Source organism: Apus apus, chromosome 8 (assembly GCF_020740795.1).
Source record: "Apus apus isolate bApuApu2 chromosome 8, bApuApu2.pri.cur, whole genome shotgun sequence".
NCBI lineage: Eukaryota > Metazoa > Chordata > Aves > Apodiformes > Apodidae > Apus > Apus apus.
The window spans coordinates 22675732-22699500 of NC_067289.1; the positions used below are offsets into that span (position 1 = coordinate 22675732).

A 23769-nucleotide genomic window follows, 5' to 3' on the forward strand; every position below is an offset into this window, starting at 1 on the left:
TTGGGAGACAGATGTCCCTGCACCCAGAAGCCATGCTGGCCAGGGTTCTGAAACCACCAAGCTGCAAAGGCTTGTGCAGAGCCACAGACACGTGCTGTGTGACTGGACAGCACTTCACTTTACTGATGAGTATAACGGAAGCTGCAAAGATAATTTCAGATTTATTCAGCACCTGCCAGAGCAGGTATTTTCTAAAACACCTGTTCTCTAGGTGTACCCTACCCAAAGCAGAATAGTGGAGATCTTCAAGTCCATAAAGACTCGAATTTTGGTGCTCTGTTCTGAATTAGAGCAAGATTAAAAAAAAAACCAAACAACTCTCTGATCTTGCAAACAATCATAGAACAGAAATACTGTTGCCTGGCCAGCCCTACACCACGGCACATTTTCTCTCATGCTATTTGCAAAGACACCCACAATCTCAGCCCTCGCTGCCTCAGTATTTTGTTCACTTCAAACCAAGTGCAGGATGACGAAAACTCATGAAACGTGATGGTGCCAAAAGAAAATCTGCAGCACCATTAATTGCTACAGGAGAACATCAGACCTGTCATGAACAGTGACATGCCAGGCATAACAAGCACCTCCAAAGTCAAACTCCCAGTTTCACTCTGCCACAGAACAGAGGATGATGACAGATGGGCAGAGCTACGCAAGTAGTCCGGCCAAGATCCTAGAGAGATGACTTGCTGCATTGCACTGCCAAGACCAGAACCTTGGTTTGTATCAGAAACCACTAACTTTCTGGCTTCAGTCAGGAAAAAAATTCTACAAAAAATAAATGTTGTAAATAATAGGAGTAAAAATGAAACAATCATCTGCTCTCCTGGCTCCTTTTCCTAATCTTCTCCTCTGGCTGCAGGACTATTCCCCCTTGCCTACATAGTCCCAGATCCATGTAATTGCAGAAGTGTCATTCCACATCACTTCACACTGCTATCCACCTAAGTCAAAATTACTCTTTTCCCTTCTATCCTATTTTTTTATCCTCTCCAGCAGAACTGGCATGTACTTTTACTCTATCATGTTGACTGGGCACCTGCTTGGACTCACTGGACAGAAAGTTTCAGTCACGCCTTTGCCCCAAAAGCGAAACAAATGAGAACAGAAGTTGTCTGTGAGGTCTACCATGACTTCTACTAGAAGGTGATTGTTTCTCATTTATTCCATGGTGACAGCACATCACTTGCTAAAATTGTCTTGAAGGTTCAAAACATGCTTAGGGTGCATGCAGTCAGGAGGGACCCTGCCAGACTGATCCATCATATGTGACATGCTATTTACCATGTTGATCCAGCTCTCCCAGATTCTGCTGGGACAGTTTGCTTCAGGTTCACACATCTTAACCTGAAGCTGCATTGTTTTTCATGAAGAGCTCCCAGCAATTTCAGGAGGAGCTGCAATTATCTAAGAATCAAGAAGATCCCCTATTTTATTGATGTTAACTGTGCATCAAGCCCTTCGCTGCCTCACACCCCTCCCTAGAAATCAGCAAGGCTGAGAAAAATATAAATCAAGGTTACTTCAGCCAAAGTCTCTTCAAGGATTTGCAACATTCACTTTTTCCCTACCTACAAATTGTAACAGCAGGTTGGAGCACTACCACCTATATAAGCCTGCATTTTAAGTTCAGTATTCTCAATAAAATGAAAACAATGTTTTACTTAAGTGTAAGAATGAGATCATTACAAGTACACTGCAGTCAAAATGGCAAGGAAGTTTCCAAGAGTTCTTTGCTATTGGCAAGTTGTGTTGACTTATGTGCTAGTTATTACCATCTGGTTAAAATGAAAACAATCAATAATACATTTCTACTAAAAGAGAAACCTAAACATAGCACAACACCATACTGTTGTATGCACTGAATCAAGAGACTTTCTGAAAGCAGTTTTTAAAGCCACAGAATCTTTCTTCCTTCATTGTCAACAGAACAGGCTTTTAACGAGCATTTCTCCATACAGATAGGATTCTTTATATAAAGAAGATTTTGAAAATTCAGAAATAAGTTTTGTAATTATTTAAAAAAAAAATAATTATAACATCTAGTCCATAGATCGGTAAGATGAAGAAAAATCTGGAGGCTGCTTGCCCATAGACAAAAAACAAGCAAAACAAGCCAAGGAGAGAGCTGTGAAAAACTCAGATGTGTCAGGTAATCATTTCAGAATCATGGCCCCTCTGCTCAGATGTCCAGTTTGTAGGATCAGTCACCTATGTTTCAGTAATATTTGTTCCTGCCTGAAAGCCCAGATGCAAAAACCCCAAATGCACCACCACCCTAGTGATATGACTTACCTCTTAACTGTGGAGTCTCAACATAAAGCGTGGCAGAAAAATGCTGTCAACTTCTCCTTCCCACGATGATTTTGGGCTGTGCCTTCACCACCTCCAGTTAACACCAGCCTGATGTGCAAGTGTGTCAGACTTTCCTTCATGTCAGTTTGTGCATATGGTACTTTTGATCACTAAGACCTATTTTTGCAAGCTAAAAGCTGGCTGCAAATTGCTACAATCAAAAAACCATATTGGTTTTGATCTAATTTTCTTACATACAATTTGTTGAAAGGTTAAGTGCCTGTTTTGCCTAGAAAAATAAAATAAACCTGATGCAGAGTTTAAACATGGCTAAACATCTGCTACACAAAACCTTCAAACAGAAGGTATGAGAGGACAAATGCAATACAAGTATCTCCTGCTAGGCTGTGCAAAAGTAGAGATGGGGCAAGTGCTCAAAGAAAAAACACTTCTGCACTTCTGTCAGTTGGTACATGCAAAAGCCATTGTTCCCTTAACAAGGGCTGATGGTTCTTTCAGGCCTGGAGACCTATATAAAGCCTATATAGTTCTCAGTTCCTCTGAGGAAGCACTTACATATTAATCACAAAGAGCTGAGTGACAGGAATACAAGACTAGGACAATCTTTTCTAGTGGAAGGAATAGGCCAGAGGACACTATGCCATTTAGCATTTGCCTTTGCAGCTTTGTGTTGCTGGCACAGCAACAAGTCCTTCCTGGCTTGGGAAGGAGTTTAGGTGCTTCACACATGCTCTCCATAATTTCTGTACCAACTTTAATTATGCTCTAGTGCAATAAACTGCAATGCAGAAGACATATGTTCCACAGGAGATTGTAACACACTCTGGCCCATGTCCTAGGGTCTACCAAATAAAGCCACCTACTACTATGTTGCAGAGCTTGTGCTAACATCTTGCAAGATTAAAAACAGAAGAAAAACAAGGGAAGATATCGCAGTGGATGAATAATGACCCAGAATTGCATTGGCAGCAAAAACACTTCAGAAAAATGCTGGATTCTTTCTAGACAGTGCTGGAGAAAGGAGGGCCACTCTATCCCTCAAATGGGATGGCAACACGACAGCAGTGGAGCAACCTCCCATCGCTCTGCTCTCATACAATGAGGCTATATATATGCACGTATTTTTTTTCCTCCAGGAAGGTGTACAATGTAAGACACATGAGCCACATTGATGTGTTTTTGGACAAGTGTAATAACCCATCCTTTTTCCTCATGCCTCAGTGCAACAAAGCTGTGTAAGTCATCAGCTAATTTAGCTAGAATGCTATGCAGGCAAGAGTTCTTCACCATTACTAGTTAAAAATGTAAGAGGTTTCCTCTTAGCACTGAATAATGATCATACAGAAAACGTTTGAAGTGGTGACAGAAATATGGGCCTCCCCAGAGCAAAAAATATGACCTGTTTAGAACTACTAAGCCAGGATATTTGGTATTGGAGGGGAACAAGCCCAATGAAATAAATCGGGTGATACTAAGTACCCGTGTCAGAATAAACTCTGGATATTATATCCAATTAACTGTACAGGCAGAATGAACTGCACTGGGGGTCAGCCAGAAATGTTTGTGCAAGGTAACTGGACTATTACCTCCACTATGATGAGCTATACTTCAAGTATACTCAACTTCTGAATCCCAGAGCACAATGCTACCCTGATAACATTTTTATCTGGTTACAAATTTCAGTGTACTGTTCCTATACATGGAAGTAGTGAGTGGAAAGAGTGTATCTATTCAAAGGAAAAATACACTGGCATTTTTTAAAACTTACACAAATGAACATTTCTAAAGAGGGCCTTTTTTATTTAGACAGTCTTCCTAATTTATTTTAAAGCTAAAGCACGTGGAAAAAAAAATTCTGGGATACAGTAACTGAACTCTGCAAAGTGCTAGAGTTCAATAATTGCTCATCTAGGTTTTTACAACAAAAGTTTGTGTGTGTATATAAAGATACACTATGTTGAATGTTTATCTAAATACACAAGAATTTTCTCAAAATAGGAGAAGAGTCAGGTACTGACCAAACCTCAGTTTGAACTGTTCTGGATGGATAACTGAAATTTTCTCTGAAATGTTAGCGAGTTCTGTTACTCTTCATACACTTTCCCAAATTGCTGGTTAGCTTTATCCTTCACCTCCAAAAAGCTGTCCATGGAATGTTCATATTCCATGATAGGACTAATAGCATTTCAGTTGTCAGTGAATTGTTTTATTTGCCATCCCATTTTCTTACAGAATTAGATTAAACCAAAAGGAAATGTTTGCAGTGAAATTGAATTAGTTGCACAACCCAACAATCCTAAAGTCTTTGTTCACATATACAGTAGTTCATCAGCTTTAAAGCTCTTGGCCTTATTATGCACTTGTCAGAATAAATGATAATGCCAAGGGGCTGGCAGGATAATGAACAACTTCCATGATAAATGGATCATCACAGAAAGCTCTCTGAAATACAAACATGGTGACAAGAGTAACATTTAGAGCTACACCTACAGTTTGTCTTTTTCCATTTTTCCCCCATGTGTTGTGCAGTTTTCTTCTACCTCAGATTTACTTGGCTAGAACAGAGGTGTGGAACATGAAACAAATTGTGGCTAAATTCTCTAGATATGTAAAGTACAACTCTGCTGCAATCAATGTGTAATTGTACAATCATGCCACAGATGTATTGTTAATATAGTCACTTATTTCAGTTATTAAATTTGCCCTCTGTTGAGCATCTGTTATCACATTCTCCTCCTGTTGCTTCACACACCATATAAAACTAAAGGCAGATTATTGCTAGTGCAGATTGTTGCTTTACTATGCCAACATCAAAAATAATTCCAATTTCAGTTCCCAAATACATTAATCTAATACCACCTTCAAGTTAACGAAAGCAGAAAAACTTTTTCCCCTCACCATGAATAAGTTACATTTACTGTTTCTACATTAGTTACAGCAGAAATGCAACACTGGGATCTAGAGGCAACTGTAAGAGTTGGGGGGCAATGGGGAAAAAGAAAAATCACACTTGTATCTGCAGGTACATTTCAGGTTGGGGCAGGGCTGCAGGAAAAAGAGATGGAGGGACAACCTAAAGACTAGCACAAAAAAATCCCCACTGAAATGGGCTATTTCCTACCTCCTCCCCCATAAGTTTGTATGTTATATACTAACAGGACTTCTAGTATTCACATGTGAAGCAAACTATGTAAGACACATCTATACCATCTTACTGTTCAGTATTGCCCCCTCTGACCCCCATCAGCTTTTCTGAGGTCCCAAACTGTATGAGATTACAGTGAAAGAAAAGATTCAGGTCAGCAACCCTGAACACAAAAGCTATACTTGCAGTACCGGTAATAGTGAGAAAAGCAATTGGCCATGAATTCTCAGTGAAAGAAAAGCAATTAGATTTTACAAAAAAGGAAACAGTTAAAAATAAGTTTCTGTAAAAGGATAGCACAGACCCCATTTCTGTCACTTCAGTACCATAGAAGTGATGCACACCATCAGAATCTCTCTTCAAAACTAGAATAGCCACTTTTATTCCAAGGTAGCCAAGAAATAAATTTGGCCTTTTCAACTGTAGTTGTACTTAGAAGAGGTTATTAAAAAGTACCTGAAGAAGCCGAAAACAATTTTGAAAGAACTGGATAAGTTTAAGTCCACTCTTCAAGCTTAGAAAGCAGTGAGGACAGGAGAAAAAAGGACAAGGAAAAGAAGGAAGAATGATCAAGACACTCAATAAAAATAAATTTAAAAAAAAAATCTTAGGGCTAGCACCTGCAGAAACCATCTCATCCATAGCTGCCTCTTCCTCCCCAGGAAAGGTGACAAAGCAGAAATGACAGAAATTACAAAAAAAAAGCTGCACTTACTTTAAGCAGTGTAATTCAAGGCTTTTTGATTATCAGGGAACAAACAAGGAGCACCTAAGAACAAGCCTTAAAAATGCCATGTGAGGCTCAGCTTTGAAACAGTCAGGTCTGGAATTCAACAAACCTTCATAGGTTTTTGCGTGCCAACAAAATACACCTTCAACAGGGCCTATTTTCAGAGAACAAGTGTCATGGTAAACAGAAAAGAATTCCCAAATTGTTACTCATCTCAAAATTCACAAGAGCATGGAAAGTAATTTTAGGAAGTGACTGTGCTGAAAAATGACAGCAGGGGATGTCTGAACTGAGCAGAGTTGAAAAACTGCTTCACAGTGCAGGACTGTAGTTTTTGGGGGTTGTACTGGACAGTTACAAAGATGTCAAAGATGCTAGAAAGCCTTTCTGCACAGAAGAAATTAAATCATGAGCAGTTAACTTTGCTTTGCCCAAAATACTCTGTTGACATTTGTATAAAGTCCTCAGATTATTTTCTTCAGCAGTTAACTTCTAAACTGATGACTACCCACAAGTAATGCTAGCCTTAAGCTTATACCACAGCTTTCAGAGATTAATGAGGAACATTATATGTTACATGTCCATCTCAGCATTGAAACACTACCACAACTGCTGGGAGTAAGATTGCCATTTTTCTTCAGTTGCCTGGTAGGGCAAATCCTTGTTTTACAGACACCACTGGGTCTGTATCTGTGCACAAATAATAATACAGCTTTGATTTTCATGCCTTCTTCTAAAGACTCGCTGGCATTCAAGTAACCCACTAGCACAGAAGAGGCAGGATTGCCTTCCTGGAGAAAGAAATCCTGGCAGCACAATTTCTCAGGTGTGAAAGAGTAGGCATATAATCTGTATCAAACTGAGAATTTCCACATCATTTAGATTTAGCTCTCATTCCAATCTGACTTGGAAGATAACTGAAGCTCCCTGTGGAGTTTGTAGCCTCTGTTTTAGCTTTTCAAGATTCAAATTCACTTTAGAATTTAAGTTCTATTCTATTAAAAATGGGAAAATATCATTTCAACAGCCACATTCCCTAGCATGTCAGCTGTGATAGTCTATTACTGGCACAGGCTTGAATAAAACCAAGTGAAAATTTGAGGTGCCTTTAACAAGTGTTATACTTCTCCTGTCCCTCTCCCTCCTCATGTTTCAGGAAATAGTGCTCACTTCATAGCACTGCTAAAGGAATACAAAAAAATTCAGTATTATTTCCTTTCTAACCTGCTTAGTCACATGTGAATCACACAACCAATGCTTAGCCTGGACTGCTCAGCATTACAGGAGTCTCTCCTAACACAATGCACACACATGGATGTTCTGTTTGTTCAACAATCAGATACTGTAGGACTTTTAGTTGTGAACAGTCCCACATTTTAGGGTGGAAACACAGAATAAATTCCTGCATGCCTGACATCTAAGCAAGAGCCAGATAGACAAAAAACAAACCTCATACTGCAGCCTCCCTGGGGAAATTTCTGTTCATTTTAATACTTGTTCAGTCAGCTGTCCCTGTGAATGACAAGGTTTTATCTCTAACATGAATGGCTTCGAAGGCTACTTGCATTATCCATTCTTCAGCAGCTGCTGCTGAAACCACAGGGTTGCAAACTTATAATTAAATCCAGCTGCCACTACTGTGACTTCAGCTATATCGAAGTGAGCAGCAATGCCTCATGGTTGCTGGCAAGATTCTGTCTCCATTTCTAGACAATGTAATTAACTCTTTTGCCCCTTTTAGATGAAATAAACATCAGCACTGAAGAATTCTCTTAAATGACTGTAAAATAGTATTTATAGAGAGGCATTCTCTTGCAGTCATTACACCTGAGAAAACAAATTTCTAGGTGGATGATGGATAGCAACAAACAGCTATTTCCTTAAAAGCACTGAGAGGACACCCAAGGAGATAAGGCACAGGATGGAGAAATTTCCTGTAGAAAGGAGGTATGGCAGGATACACATTAACAGATCTACTCTTGAGCCTTAAAACACAGTCTCTGAAATAATGCAAATAGCAAGATCCAACTTGAGAGAAATGGAGGCAAGGGCTGGAAAAGAACAACCAGCCTTCCTTTAATGCTAAGATCATTTCTTAAAGGCCATCAGACTTAGATATATAGTCCTAACAGCATTGCTACATATGCACACTTCTAGAAGTATACTTTTTTCTTTTACAGTCAAAATCTGGTCATATCCATGTGTCAATGAAGTGTTTAGATTAGCAAAAATAATTAGCTGCCTAAATATTACTTCCTTAGTAATAGTCCTTGGAAGTGCTGCTCAAGAAGGCTCCATTTCCTCACTCTGGTAAGAAATTTTGCAATGACAATGCCTCAAAAAAGTTTCATTGGAGTAAAAGCAATCAGCAACAACATGCTAGACTAATGCCACTGAAGTAGAAAGCAAGAGTCAACTGAGCTTTGTTTGAGAAGGTTTCTTACAATTTGCACCTCTTTGGAAACACACAACAGTCCAATCACTTCTGAGGACAGATGAGAAAGCACAAGAGAAAACAAGCACCTGAGCTCTGACTCAAGAAGGTTAAAGGGGAGAGCTATCTGTTGAGAATGAGATGCATTGCAACCATCTCAAAATTCACTCTGCAAACCTCCCAAAATACAACAATAACGATTAAGGAGTCTTCTGGATATGCTGCCAAATTGGGCAGTTTGTAAGTACTCTTGTATAAAAAAAAATTAGAATCTAGGGTTTTAAGCAATTGGGCTATTTAAACTCACCTGTATTCCCCGACCTGCTTGACCATGATCAAGCTCAGGTACTCCTGCATTGCAGTAGGACAGTTGGATACCCAAAAAACTTGCCAATGGTCACATAGATACCAGCAGGAGTGATGAAATAGAATCCAGATGTTTCTAAAGACTCAAGGTCTGCTCACTCACCTTTTGATGCTGGGGAAGCATGTGGGGGGGGATGATGTACCTGCAAAGTATCTCTGCACACTGTTCATCTTTGCTATGGTTTCCTCCCACGTTTCCCACACCAACATCAAATAAATGCCAGCAGCTGGAAAACAAGTACCCTTCCATTATTGTTCACTTTTACTTTTTGCGGCAAGTACAAAGTAAACAGCCTTTTGTACCAAAGACAATGACGGTGAATTTGCTCTCAAGTGGTTGTTCTTGGGTTCATTTACTTGTGACATATTTGTTTGGTATTTCACTACCCGCCTACCTGTCGCTTTGCGCCAAGGACTGTGGAGCCCAGGCACTCCAGAGCATTCCAGCAAGATGGGCTGATTATTATCTCCTGTCATACCAAGGTGAGAGCCAGTCATGACTTACAGTGTTTTACCCTTCCCATTTTAAAAGTAACAAAGCTCTTATTCCTCCTAGCTTTTTAGTGGGTACTTTAAAGGGCTTTTTAGCTGTACTGGCTCATATCTCACTGATGCTGAAAGGTATTTGTGTAAACACTGGCAAAGACTTGCTGTGTGCCAGGCAGGAAGTGAATGCAGGGGGAATGAATGGCAAAGGACTATAAATGGAAAGGTTGGAGGAGGAAGCTATGCTTTCAGGTTTTTTGAATCCTTCACAGGATCTTGCTTGCAACTGGAATTAATCTCTGAATCAAATGTTATCCATCATGAGAACAGATAATGTCATTTTATCTTAACTATAACTTTTTTCTTTAGAGGTTATCAATAGCTTGGACCCTCTGCAGTGTTCTGTGCACTACATTTGTCTTTTGCAAGTCTCTGCACAGAACATTTAACTGGTTCCTCCACAGTTTCTAATCACCTCCAGCTTAGTGACATTTTATATTTAGATCCAATGTTCCATTTGTATTAATTTGTGATTATGTCTATAATTTATTATTCAAACCACAATCTGTTCTAAGTATGAAGATACCAATGGGTTGCCATCAAAGCACAGAATGCAGAAGACTAGAAAAAAGCATATTACCATGAGACCAAACCCAGAGGGCATTATTCAATGACAGCAGATGACTCTTTTGACCTACATGCACGGGTTGATACTGTACATTAGAAGCAGATTTAAAATATATATACATATTTCCCCCCCCCCCCCTTTTAAAACATTTTAAAAGTCTTCTGTGAGATTTATATGCTATATCGAGGTTTGGGGGAAAATCAACCAGCTCATATTTATTTCTCAGATTTTTCAAGGCAATTAAGTCACTGAAGTGCTGAAGGTCTCCAATTATCCAGCGAGACCAAAATCTTCTAAAAGGTTACATGAGAAAACTTTAGCATGGCTAAAGTTTCATTTAAGTTTATAAACTAATTATAGACTGAAAGATCCAGACACCAGTGTTTTTCCCTTTTTCCTACAAGTAAGACAGGATGAGATCGATTGGCTCTAAGTAGTGCAGGACATCAGAGAAAAAAAAGTCAATTCAGTTCACTAACTATAAATAACTGCTCTGATTAATACACTAATTTTAAACACCAAATGTCTGTCAGCATACTTTCACTTGCAAATACTTTTGATTAGCCACATAAAATTGCCTAAAGCATTTGGTTTACATAAAATCCTTTACAAGCTCAATTTTTATCCAAATTTGCCCCTGAAAATACATGAATTAAAACAGTACAGTTAAAAAAAAAAAAAAAGCCAAGCAAACAAAAATCATCCACCACTTCGACCCACAAGAACTAGGAGAGGATACTAGAGCACTTGCTTAAATAAATTGTGCATATTTAGTGCCACTTCCAGGTAATAAAAATGAACAAATGTCAAGCTCTTATGACAGTCCAAGGGAAGAGCTGGCCTTGTGCCTGAACTTCTCTACTGTTCTCCTGTGAATTCTCAGACTGCTTTGACAGAATTGAATATCCCCACACCACTATTTCACTTTATTCCTGACCTGATGCTCTTCCCAATCAGGCAAGTATTGTCTTTTCAAGAATAACACAAGCCATCATTTGTACCTTCTTCTCTACTTTTTGCCCTGAACAGCATTATCTTAGTTGCCTCTGTGATTACATGCTCTGAGCTTCTGTGGCACCAAGCTTTAGAGTTGTCAAGCTTTTATATTGCTTCTGGAAGGGCCCAAACTGGATTTGTAGGTCTTGTGAGGCTTCACAACCCCCATCTGAGGCAGAAACAGGGAGTGCTGTGACAGCAGCTTCCAAGGTCACCAAGAAGCAGATTGTGTGAGAATCATCAGAAGGAACACAGCTGTGACAGCAGGACACCAATCTAGCCCTGACAACTCCAAGCTGACACAAGCTGATGATACACTGAGGATTACACTGAGAAATACAAAGGCTGCATTTGGTACAAACTCCCCTAATGCCAGTCTGCTACAGACAATATCAAGGAAGGTGAAGAGATGCAGACTAAGAGGACTAACACAGCAGTAACAGCAGTACCTTCATATGAAATAAGATAGTGAGGGGCAACTTAAAGAGGTCATTCTTATTTTCAGACTGAGCAGATTTCTAGATCTCCTTTTGGGTTGGCTTCCTTGCCTGCAGAACCAACCTACAGGAGGTCAGCATACAGCTTGCTGTGCTGTTCAGAGACACATCTAGCAGTTTTAGCAAGGGCAGAGTTGTCCAGTCAACTGCAATAGGACTTTAAACCCAAAACCAGCTAAAGTAAGTTTAAAAAGGGGGATTTTTCAAATGCACGGCAGGCAGCAGAACACTCCTAATACTGTATAATAATCACCTGAAACAGCCTCTGAAACCGCTTTAAAGAAATTGTGAAATCTTCAATAATGGAAAGAATTACAGCAGAGAGATAAATACTTACTGGATTCTCTGATTGCTTCATCTAAATCAAGAGCTTCTGCATTTGTAATAAGACCAATTTATATCAAGGTAGTTTAAAACCTTGACTGCCTGCTATTTCATTGAATTAAACCAATTTACTTTAGAACTGGCTGAGATGTCAGCAGCAACTATGTCCTTAACACAGCCATCAAGCATTGGTAGTTGGCCACAACCAACCTGCCATGTAAGAAACAAAGACCATAAAGCACCATCATACGAAGTTGCTTCCTTCTGCTCTGAGATTCACAGACGACAAACAGAGAAAGTGCCCCAATCTACTCAACTTCTGATATGATAAAACACATCAACACACCTTGTTAGCTGTGTTTGTTGTTTCGAACGCACGCTTTCAAATGTCACTACTTGGAAGGATATTAGATTAGAGATTACGTGCACTGAACTAGAGCAACCTGAATACAAGTTAGCTTTGTGCCATCCTCTTCCACTCTCCCTATGGGCTAAAGCAGAATTAACAAGTATTTTCTTCTAGTTTGCTTATTTTCATATTAAAAATTGTCTCTCGTAAAACTGCATAGGTGGGACTCAGCCAAAATATGGAAAGAAAATGCCAGAACCCCTGGCAACAGAGAGGGCCTTGCTATGAGCAGCACTGAGTAAGCAGGTTAAGAACTAGTCTACCCTCACAAATATTCAAACATTATCCCCTTCCACTGGGAAATGAAGATCTGTGAAAACTCAACACATCTCTATGGGTAACAGATCTACAGGAGTTTTAAGCTTTTAAGTTCCTTAAAATAGCAAATGGCAAAGAATGAGAACTTGTAGCACTGTTCCATGGATGTATGCTGCCCTGTAAGGCTTGTCTAGGTCTTCAGTCAAAGAAAATGTGTCTCTACAAGAGACCAGGATGGCAGACAGGACATCAGTCAGAAGTTTTATCTAATAACTCTTTGCAGAAGGAAAGATTTCCTAGGGGAAAATGGAAGGAAATAATTTTTCACAGTGAATGAGAATATTTTTAGTTGCAAGAAGATACATCAGACTTCATGTCATTTTAATCAATGTGGTTATTTAAAAAAAAAAATACACCAAAAACAAGACACAAAGCACCTTTGTTTTAAGCAGTTCTGTAGTTTAAATTCTGATCTACCTGAACTAGGAGGTGCTCACATTTTCTTTTGCTAGAATCTTTATATAGCTCAATATCTTGATAGTGTGTGACCAGAGTTAAGGATGAGATTGACAGCTAGTCAATGAACTGATGAATATCTATCTCATAAGCATTTCATTTTAGCTGCCCTTGCACTGTGCATTTTGCCTTTATATAAACACATTCCAATGCTATTATCTTACACTTAATTACTTAGGTCTCAAAGCACTTTACAAAGGAATGAGCTATCATTATCAACATTTCATATACAAAGAAACTGAGGCACAATTACTGTGAGGCACAGTAATTTGCTAGAAGTTATTGAACTTGTATCCAAGGTCAGTGGCAGGTGAAAAATAAAGCTCTGCTCTCAAATATAAGGTGAGCACTGTATTCAGCAGTGCACACTACCTCTTCAAATGTGGTAAATGCTGCCCAAGCACATGATCTTTAGTAGTCTACATCAGCCAGTGTAAAATTTAAAATTCCACCTGCATTACAGCATTACAGTGCCAAATTTGAATACATTGACACAATCTGCTAAACTCTGGAATCTTGTGTTCAGCTTTCTTCAAATGATTAAGCTATGCCAACAAACATCATGTTATTGCAAGATGACTTTCCTGACAAGTCTGTCCTGGTCATTCACCACCTACTTTTAAACATCTTTCAAGAACACCTATCTTCTCAGAGATGCTCAATAGTGGCTCCTCTTTCTTAATTATTACAGTAGCCTCTTGCAAGACCTTTGAAATGCTGGGATTTTATTTCAGTCATAAAGCCTGAACAGTTTTCACTCTTACTTTAAGTATTAAAAACATTAGGAGGTACTTGATAAAACCAGCAATAACTTGATGCTTGACAAAAAAATATTTAAGTCAAAATTAACCCCTCATTTCGCATTGAGCACATGAGGAACAAATAGTTACCCTTGTCTGTAGAATTTGGAATGCTTTCATTAGCTGCATGGCCAAGTCCCAGTGCTGAGTTGAACAAGCTAAATGAAATGAATTTACTTCCATTTCCAGCTCAGGTGGCTAGCAGGCCTTGAACAAAATAACCAGGACAACTAGTGAATAACAACAAAACCACCACTGCAGCAGATTTAATTCTTGGCACTGGGTTTCACTGTTTCTCTTTGTTAGAAGCCTTCCCCCCCTTTCACTGGGCTCAAGAGAAATGGGAATCTCAACCTCCAAATAAGTTAAAAAAATAGAAAGAAATACAGCTTGCAAGTTTACATTGTAATTGATAGAAGTCTGTTATTACAAGACAAATTGCAGCAGACAAAGAAAGAGACAGCTCAATCTGTTACTGAATCCTTGTAATGGCTATATGAAGAGCTCAACCATTTCACTCATAAATCTTTCCTCTAAGTTTGTATTGCTGCTTGTGTGGGGAAAATAATGAAACTATGGAGAGAAGTATACAAGAGATGCAGTAATGCATTTCTAGTCACAATTACATAAAGTTTGCTGCAGGAATCATAACCCTTTAAGCACCTAATCAGAAATAATGTCATGTTACAGGCTGCTAAAATACCACATGGCATCTTTAAAAAGTCATTAAATGCCATCATGCCAATACAGAATCATCATCTCTGCTGCAGATTGCTATGATGCACTGGGCTGTCATAAGTCACTCTCAACGATCTGTCAAACTTTCTGCAGGAAAGACCAGGACAAAGCATGGAGCAGCTCTGTTTCCAGGAGGCTGACCTACTTAACAACTTAATGGCAAATATAAATGCAACAAACAGAAAAGCCAGATTAGAAGATTCTTGAGATGTACATTTCATTTTTTTAGAATAACTGATTTAAATACTATCCTTATAATAATTTCTTGTTTGTTGTTTGTACATCATAGTGCCCAGCAGGAAGATCATGAGCCACTTCACACAGGATACTTCAGAATTAGCTGAAAACACTCAATGTCAGAAACAGAAAGAAGATAAGCAAAGAGGTGGGAGACGGAAGGATATCAAAAGGGATCCATGCAACAATTTTGCTCATATGAGCAGAAGTACAGCTATGTAATTGCCATGGTTTCTCCTCTGTCTGGAAACTGGCAGAAAGCAACACCACCAAACATGACAGAAACCAAGATCATAACCAAGGATGCCTGACAAGCAGCTTTCTGCCAGTAGCTTGTGGTGTTGTACCCAGTTAAAGACCCCCTTCCCACATAAAGCCTCTGGGAGAGCTACCTTAACACTCCTGGCCAAGAGACAATCCAGAGGGACAGAGAATTGTGCTTCTCTACCAAAGATTATACTATGATATATGAAGCTGTCAAAGGGAACAATCTTTTCCACTAACATTTTATAGCACATGTTCCAAAAACAAATTGTGATTTTCCTGGCGCTCATCTGTCCCACTGAATCTTCAAAGCAAAAGATGCTGGTAGGAGAGATTCCTTTTCCTTTGGGTTAAGTGTTGGAAGGAAAACAGTTTATTTTGCAGTAAGGTTGCACAAGAAATTAGGGAGGAAGGGACAGACTACACTTAATGATAATTTAAAACCACATTACCACTAAGTAATGCAGTTACATTAAATTCAGGCTACTTTAAAAAAGCAATATGCCAACATTAGCCAGAAAAACAGAGGTTATAGCTGCTAGTTCCACATCACATTTTAGTTTTGCTTGCAACAAAAATGATACAAACCTCACAAGCATCTGACTGGAGACACCTGCAACAGTTAAGAGGCCTTACACTCTAAATTACCTTGCTTTTGTTAGGCTGGTGACTTGTCCATGATGTTCTTTCTGAGAGGAGGTTTTTCCCTTCAGAATTTAATTTATAAACTCACTCCTGCCAGGCTGTGATAGCAGCTACTGTATAAACCTGAAAACGATGACTACAGAAGTTCCATTCAGACCTTTGGAATCAATAGAAAGCAGACAAACCGCCAAGATTCCACCCAGATGCACACAGCAAGGGCTGCAGGATACCTCACATTGTTTTTGCAGTGTCTGCAGGCACCTGTGAAATAGAGACTGCAGAATCTCACTTCAGCTTGAAAATCTGACCAAATGCTGCACCCACATAATCTGCCTGTTGGAAATGCCTTGGTCTGTGGGCATTTCCAAGTAACAGAAGGAGATGAAAAACCAGCAAAGACAGTTAAGAATTTGCTAAGTCTTGTATTGCATTTGGTAAAAGCTTGTTGTTTGGGCTCCTTAGAGATCCTGATCCTGCTTCCCTTGAAGAAGCAGCTCTACTGCAAATCAATAACAAAACCTGCCTTTCTCTGAACAAAACACAATGTGCCTCAGTTGAAAAGGAAATTATTATTAGTCTAATACAAAAGAAATCCTTTAGTCCCAATCACAGCCTACTCTGCAGGACTTTTCCCCCCTTTAAGAAGCCAAATGGATGCAGTTCTGTAACGTGGGGAGCTTTACACAGTATGTGATGGTCTTACTTCACAAATTACAAGACAACCCTTTTTGTAGGTTTATCAGACTGTGAACCAGCATATCAGAGAAAAAAGATTCCCATTGAGAGTGGGTGATAGTTTAAGTCATGTAGAATTTAGTCTATAATAGGCTAGAACACAGTTATTAAAATGAAAGATTGCTGCATAAATTATTTCAACACTATGAATTAGCAGTGGTCTGTAAAATCAGCCTCCTTACTTTCAAACGCACCAAAAGAAAAACCATTAATAAATACATTTGTTTTACCTGCTGCATTCATTACCTATTGTAACCTGTTTTGACTCAGAATTTACTCACACAAGGGTAAAGCAACACTGAGAAATATAATGAGAGTGCCACAAGAGCATGCAAGTTCAGAAGCAGTAGCAAGATACTCCACTGGACACCACTGCTGGTATTCAATGGTATTATTCATTACAGAAATTCAGCTGCTATCAACCAAAATAATTTTTCACCTTGCTTTGTTAAAATTCAACACCAAAAAAGGCCAGTTTTGGAAGGAAATGAGCAAATAATCAGTTGGAGTGCAGCAAAGGCAACTTTTTCAGTCAATGTTAATGAAATATTAATGTTTTAACAAATACTGTTAAATGTGCATTTTACCCAAAGACCAGAAGCATTTGAGACAATTTACACTTGACTCACCATACTGGCAGCGAGGACCCTGAAATCCTGCAGGACACTGGCACACCTGGGATCCTGCTTCAGAACATTTCCCTCCATTGAAGCAAGTGCCAACAGTGCAGAGCACTAGTATACACAAACAGAATAAAACAGGGGTGGGGGTTTTGTTGGGTTCGTGCCAAGGAACCTCCAGAATTGCCTCTTCCTGTCACAGTCCTGCTGTAACAGGAATTTCCAAATAAGAAATACAGCTTTTTATTTCAGTTGAAAGGGTTAGACTGCAACAGAACTTATAATCTGTACAACTACCATGTCAATATGAAGAATTTTAACTTGAATAAAAATAAGAGTAAGATAATGCAGTTTAAGTTGACACTGCTTCAGAGGCAGAAGACAGTTTCTCAGGACTCAAAGTATCTGAATATAGAATGAAAGGAGAGATGAATTGCTAGAGGAAAAAAAAAAAAACCAGCAATGGCTATGAAACACTGGTGTACTAGAAGATGTTATATATTATCTCCAAGGGAATTACAATACTTCCCTTCCTCCAACACAGAACATTACTTATAGTAAGTTAAAGTTTGCAAAGAGTATCAAATATAAAAGAAAATTCAAGCACTTTGGTGCCTTAATGAATTCAAAGCAAACTGCACTGCTCTTAAAGGAAGAAAATGATTTTATATTGGTACTGGCGCTCAAATACATTAAATTCCTTTCCTTCAGAGATTAAAATGCAGATTGTAAACATATCTTTGACTTCTTACAACAAAACAGATGCACACTAAATATGTAGATTGAAGCTGAAACTAAGAGGAATACCTCTTGGGCTTCTTTTTGTTTTTTAAATACAAAGAGACAATCAAAGGCAAGCTCTTTGAATGCAGCCCTTAAGTTGGTGTAAAGATTACAAAAAATACATAGGAACAGATGCTACTTCCCACACAGAAAATAAAATTACTGACAAAACAGTAACAAAACTAAATAAACATTGAGTTCATTGCTATCTTCTACCCATGTCTTGTTAACAGTGGCTAAAGAGCTTCCTTATAATTTTAAATTAAATTCCATCTTTTAGGAAAACATCCAATCATGATTCCAAATTACTGATAGGAACACCTCATCAGCTGGAGAACTGTAGGGTAGAAACACAATTACTTCATTGGCAACTGCAGCAGTGAAAAAGCCTAAACCAGTCAGACTGTCCAACAAATAAATGCCTTACAGCAAATTCCTTTGCATAATTTGGGTAACAGCAATAAATTTTGTTGGCCTGTCAAAGCCAGGCTGGCACAAAAATGCTGCAACAACTATAATCAGAAATTTAGTTTCCCCTGTTTACATTAAAATTTGAGATACTTGGTACATTCACATAGGACAGCTTTTGTATTTTTAAAAGAAGTTTTTGGCCCCTTCAATAGATTATCTCTTTATAACTGAAAATCTTATGAACAGCAAGAAGCAAAATGCAGCTTTCTAGGAGTAAGTATCAGTAGGAAAGCAAGGCCTAAGGATCATATCTTCCTTGGTTTGTCTCAGTTCTGCCATCAACTTACAGTGCAAACAACCAGGCTCAGTGTCATGTTGGACCCATCCAGGGCAGCACTTATAGACAGTCTGACGCTCCAGTCTGTATGCCTGCTTGTAAACTGTGTAGTACCCAGACCTTTGGAGAGAGAAATTTGAGAACAATCACAACTTCTACTCCACTCATTCACATCTCATCAGTAACAAACTACTCACACATCATACCTATCTACATTTTTTTCAGGCGCTATCGGTAGCTCTTGGTAAAAATTAAGCATATACAACAAAATGCATCCTGATGAACATCCAATAGCTCTAATACACTATGTGCACCTATTTTCTGATTAATTTGTATTCAGGCTAGTCCAAAGGTGAGAAATTCTAGCTCGCAATCAATTTTGGGTTTAGCTGTTGGGGAGTCACATCTGCCATCGGTTCTAAGCACATGATAGAAATAGAAAGAAGTTTGGTTTTTCAAAGTACAGCTGGACTGCACCTGAAACAGGATGAGACAGGAACATATTGTGATAAAATTGTAAGCTAACAGCAGTCATGAAGTTCATGATACACCCAAAACACAGAAAAAAGTTCAATTTTCCCCTCAGTAATAACAGACTTAGCCTCAGCAGAACAAGATATATCCACAACCAAGTCATACGTATTTCAGATTAAATAGTTTACAACTTCTCTCCCCAAAACAAAATTAAATAATTTGCACTACATTCAGTAACAGAGTTCACTTATAACAACAGAGAATCTATTACCTTCTCTCATAACCCACACACCACCTCCTCCCTGTGCAGCCTTGTTTCCACATCTTCACCATACGACTGAAGGCTTGAACACATGGCTGCTGGTGTCCAACCAGTGCCAGCTCAAACACTGGGCAGACATTTGGCCTTGAGGGAAAGAAAAAGGATATACTTTATTATTCCTAGCACAAAATTTACAAGTCCAGAAAGACATACTTAAAATTATACTAATAACTTCTATATATAACAGTTTGCAACAGATTTTGTATTACTGTTTAAAAATACCGTAGTCCCATGACATTTTTCCCCTTGAACTGATCAAACAGCTCTCACAAAAATACAGTATCCATAAACACCTGACAAATCATGATCTGATGAACTTGAAACGACAAATGGTGCAGAGATGTTAATGGAGCCAAGGTTTCCTTAAGTATTGGTTGCAGAAGTCATGAGCACAAACACACTCCTAATTTTTACATAAACATCCCAGCTAGCAAAACATGATTGTTCCCAGAAAACGAGAGCTCAGGTGCTGGAGCAGGATTTGACTGGCACCTTGGCAGACTCTGCTGTCTCTCTAACACCAGCCTACAGTAAAACCCTTCCCAATGAGGCCCTGTCTGACAGAGCATAGTGCCTCATAAGCTGAGGAGCAGATCATAGAATCACTAACCTTGGAAAATGCCTTTAATGTAATCAAATCCAACTTTCAACCCGACGCCAGCAGGTCCACTAAACCACATCCCAAAGTGCCGGGCCTACACATTCTTTAACGCCTCCAGGGATGACGACTCCACCACTTACTTCCCTGGGCAGCCTCCTCCATTGCTTGACCGCTCTTTCAATACAGAAATTCTTCCTAATATCCAATGTGAACGCTCCCTGCCACAAGCCCAGGCCATTTCCTCTGGCCCCGTCATCACTCGCTTGGGAGAAGAGGCCAACGCCACCTTCCTGCCGCCTCCTTTCATGTCGCTGTAGAGGGCAATGAGGTCTCCCCTCATCCTCTTCCTCTTTAAGCTAAACATCCACGGTTCCCTCAGCTGCTCCTCGTTTGACTTGTCCTCTACACCCTTCCCCAGCTTGATGTCTCTCCTCTGGACACGCTCCAGCACCTCCACATCCTCCCTGCAGCGAGGGGCCCGGAGCTGCACCCAGCAGGCGCGGTGCAGCCTCACCAGTGCTGTGCTGAGAGCAGGGACACGGTCACTTCCCTCCTCCTGCTGTTCCTGACGCAGGCCAGGACGGTTTTGGCCATCTCGGCCACCTGGGCACACTGCTGGCTCGTGTTCAGCGGAGTGAGGGGAAGAAGCCAGAGAGGCTCTTCCACACCAAGCCAGCCCCTGCTGGGTCTTGTCCATGCAACAGGCCTGATTTCGGCAGGTGTCTGGGGGGGAATCAAAGACTCGCCAGCTCTAGGCACCGACCTGCACAGCTCCAAGACACCCAACAGCCAGCCTCTACACATACAGGATGAAAACACTGCCTTAGAAAACAGTACACAAACTGAACAAAATATACAACACAATTCAGGGTCCAGAAAAGTCACTGGAATCATTGATTCAAGGAGAGGTAGCATTTATCTAAACTACTGCTGTGGAAAATGTATATTCTGTAAGAGCCCCCCTTTGCTATCAGGCTCCTCAGGGAAGCACATGTAATTTCTAAGAGGAAGTATCCTTGTTCTCTGCTGATTATTCCTAAAATAACTAGACCAAAATAAAAGCGTTGCTTTGTGGGGTGATACACAATCTTCAACCTGCCACCTAGGCCTGGCTACAAAAATAGCAGCATTTCAGGACGTTTGGAGGCTCAAAAACAAGGTCACATGTTTATGGTTTGGCAGAAATTCTGCCAGCCTTACTCAGATTTCACTGCTCTGGTGTAAGTTAGAAAAAGCTGCATGCCAAAAAATAGCTGCATAAAATCTGCAGGGTCCAACTAAAGACAGAAAATAGGGGGGAGGGAGGGGAAGGGAGGGGAGTTGCTGTCTTTTAAGACAAGAGCCTACTTATCAGAAATGAAATTAAATCAGTGATTATTTTTACTAGTTTACAGATTGTTGACATAATAATTCAAGCATCAGTTTCCCAAGCCAGCCTGCTTTAGCTGGCTTTAAGCCTCAATGATTAAAACACACGGGGGAAACAGGGTCCTTGCACACCCACTCCTGGGAAGTGATAAATAGCATTCAGCAGTTGTGTTACACTGACTAGCAGACAAGTCCTTCCCCAAATTTCAGTTTGAGACCCCTCTTCAGGCTAGAGAGTAACAGAGGAAGACAGTCACACACTCAATTCCTCTGGCAAACAACTGAGGTAGGAACATAAGCCTGCTCTAGAAAGCAGAAGGGGGTTTTGCGTTAATAAGATAGATACCTGTTCTCACCCAACAGCTGCCTGGTAGTTAAAGTCATCATCAGTTACACTGGATATTGTTAATATCTCATCAAGATTTATAGCACTTTTATCTCAGAGGCCCAAAATACTTTACAGCTCCCTGCTGTATCTGAAGACCACGCAAGGTAGCCTTTCTAATGAAAAAGTACATCCTTCATCTGCAGGTCTTCAGGTAGTTGACAAACATCATTCAATTAAGCTTGTGCACAACAGGAAAATACTGTGTGATCGTTTTTACCCTGCCTGCCTCGATCCACTCCACAATATTCCCAGTACTGTGCGGAAGGCCGAGTACTCCACAGGCCATGCAAAGCACACCCAGAATGGGAAATCCAGCCCAGTCTCCCAAAGGCACAGCAGATCCCCAGCTAAGGGGAATACTGGGGACATCCACCTCAGGCTAAAGAGGACCTCCACCCAACAAGGACACTCCAGTAGAAAAAGAGATCAACTTTTTAAACAAACCAACCACCCTTCCAAGAATTCCACGTAGGCTACATAAAGGAAGTTATGAAAAGAAAGTCCACAACTGTAGGCTCTGGTCGTCTTTCCTCACTGTGGAAAGAGTAAAGACTACATCAAGAAAACCTTACCTTGACAGAAATTAGTTTTCTGAACTAGAATGTCTATTTCTCCCCATCTTTGGAGGAACTGCTCATCTCCATCATCCTAAACCACTATTTCAGTGGACATCCCGTCCATATTGCTCCATGTTCTTCTTCCTCCACTGCAGAGTCAACTTTCTATATTGCTCCCTGTTTCTCATTCCTTGAGTTTGCCTCAGCTGCAGCTGCCAATACCAGGAAGCAACACAGAAGACAGCAGCAGCATAGCTTCCAATTGCCTTGAACTGCCCCAGAAACCACCCTCCCTCCACATTCCCATGTCATCTCCATTACTTAGCAATCCTTCCCACATGTGTCACCTACCCCGTCCTCTCAAATTACCTTCCCATTTAACATACTTAGCTGAAGTTCAGAGCAATTGTTCCCAAGCCATTCTTAGTGCAAAGTCTGCTGCCTGTTTCACATCCAAAGGAGGTCTGTGTATACCCAAAATCTTGCCTGTTTTTTTTTCCATTACGTCAGTTGGTCTAATAAAATCCTCGCCTTACTTAGCAACCATGCCTCACTTAGCAGGCTTTTTAAAATTACTCTCCCTCCAGTGAATAGAACATCATGTACTGATAATTCATGCATATCTCCTTTTATTAGAATTGCCTAAAACTTTCCAGATAAAGGTACATTCACATGCATTGCTCTTCCACAAATAAAAGAGAGGAGCTGACAATTGTTGTAATGACACACCAAGCCCATCCTATAAATTCTTACTCATGTGATATTTCCATGTTTCCAGGAATAGCTGTATTTACTTCTATGATATGGTTAACAGGAATAAACAGCGCTCACAGAACAAAACAAGCCAGCAGCATAAAGTCAGATGTTTATTAAGATTTATTCAAAGTAAGCCATTCTTCCTAGATGCCCTTGGGATAATGTAAAGGCAGGTATCAAAACCTCTGCTGCACTGTCATTAAATCGCAGCAATTGCATAACATGTAATCCTCTGCTGGCAAAGATGGGAAACCAAACATGCCCTCTCCACCAACTAGCCATCTTCACACCTCCCCATACATGCAGCCAACACACCAGTTTTTAAGCTATCTGACTCACTGCTCCTTGATATGTTACCTATAAACTCCAGAACAGTTCCTTGAACAAGACTACAGACATCAAAAGCAGTTTTGTATCCTGGCATTCTATTAACTAGAGGCCATCTCAAACTAACCCGAAACCTCAAGTGTTTTAATGGTATATTTAGAAGAGGAGAGCTGCATTTTTACTCCCATACCCTATGCATTGAGAAAATATTTCTTAATGGGATTTTAAGTGTTACAACAAGCAAAACACACAAATGCATATTATGTTCTATGATTTGACTGACCTATCAGTCCCTTAAAAT

The 23769-nt window shown here is 39.9% G+C and overlaps 1 protein-coding gene across 1 annotated transcript in view; it reads right to left on the bottom strand.

Moving 5' to 3' along the window:
* Positions 1 to 23769, bottom strand: part of LOC127387807 (multiple epidermal growth factor-like domains protein 6) — a 194338-nt gene that overhangs the window by 159861 nt on the left and 10708 nt on the right. The window contains exons 3-5 of the mRNA XM_051626590.1: positions 19421 to 19555; positions 18686 to 18795; positions 17154 to 17258 (exon numbers count right to left, since the gene is read on the bottom strand). Coding sequence (XP_051482550.1) covers positions 17154 to 17258; positions 18686 to 18795; positions 19421 to 19555 — 350 coding nt within the window. The remainder of the gene's footprint in view (positions 1 to 17153; positions 17259 to 18685; positions 18796 to 19420; positions 19556 to 23769) is intronic.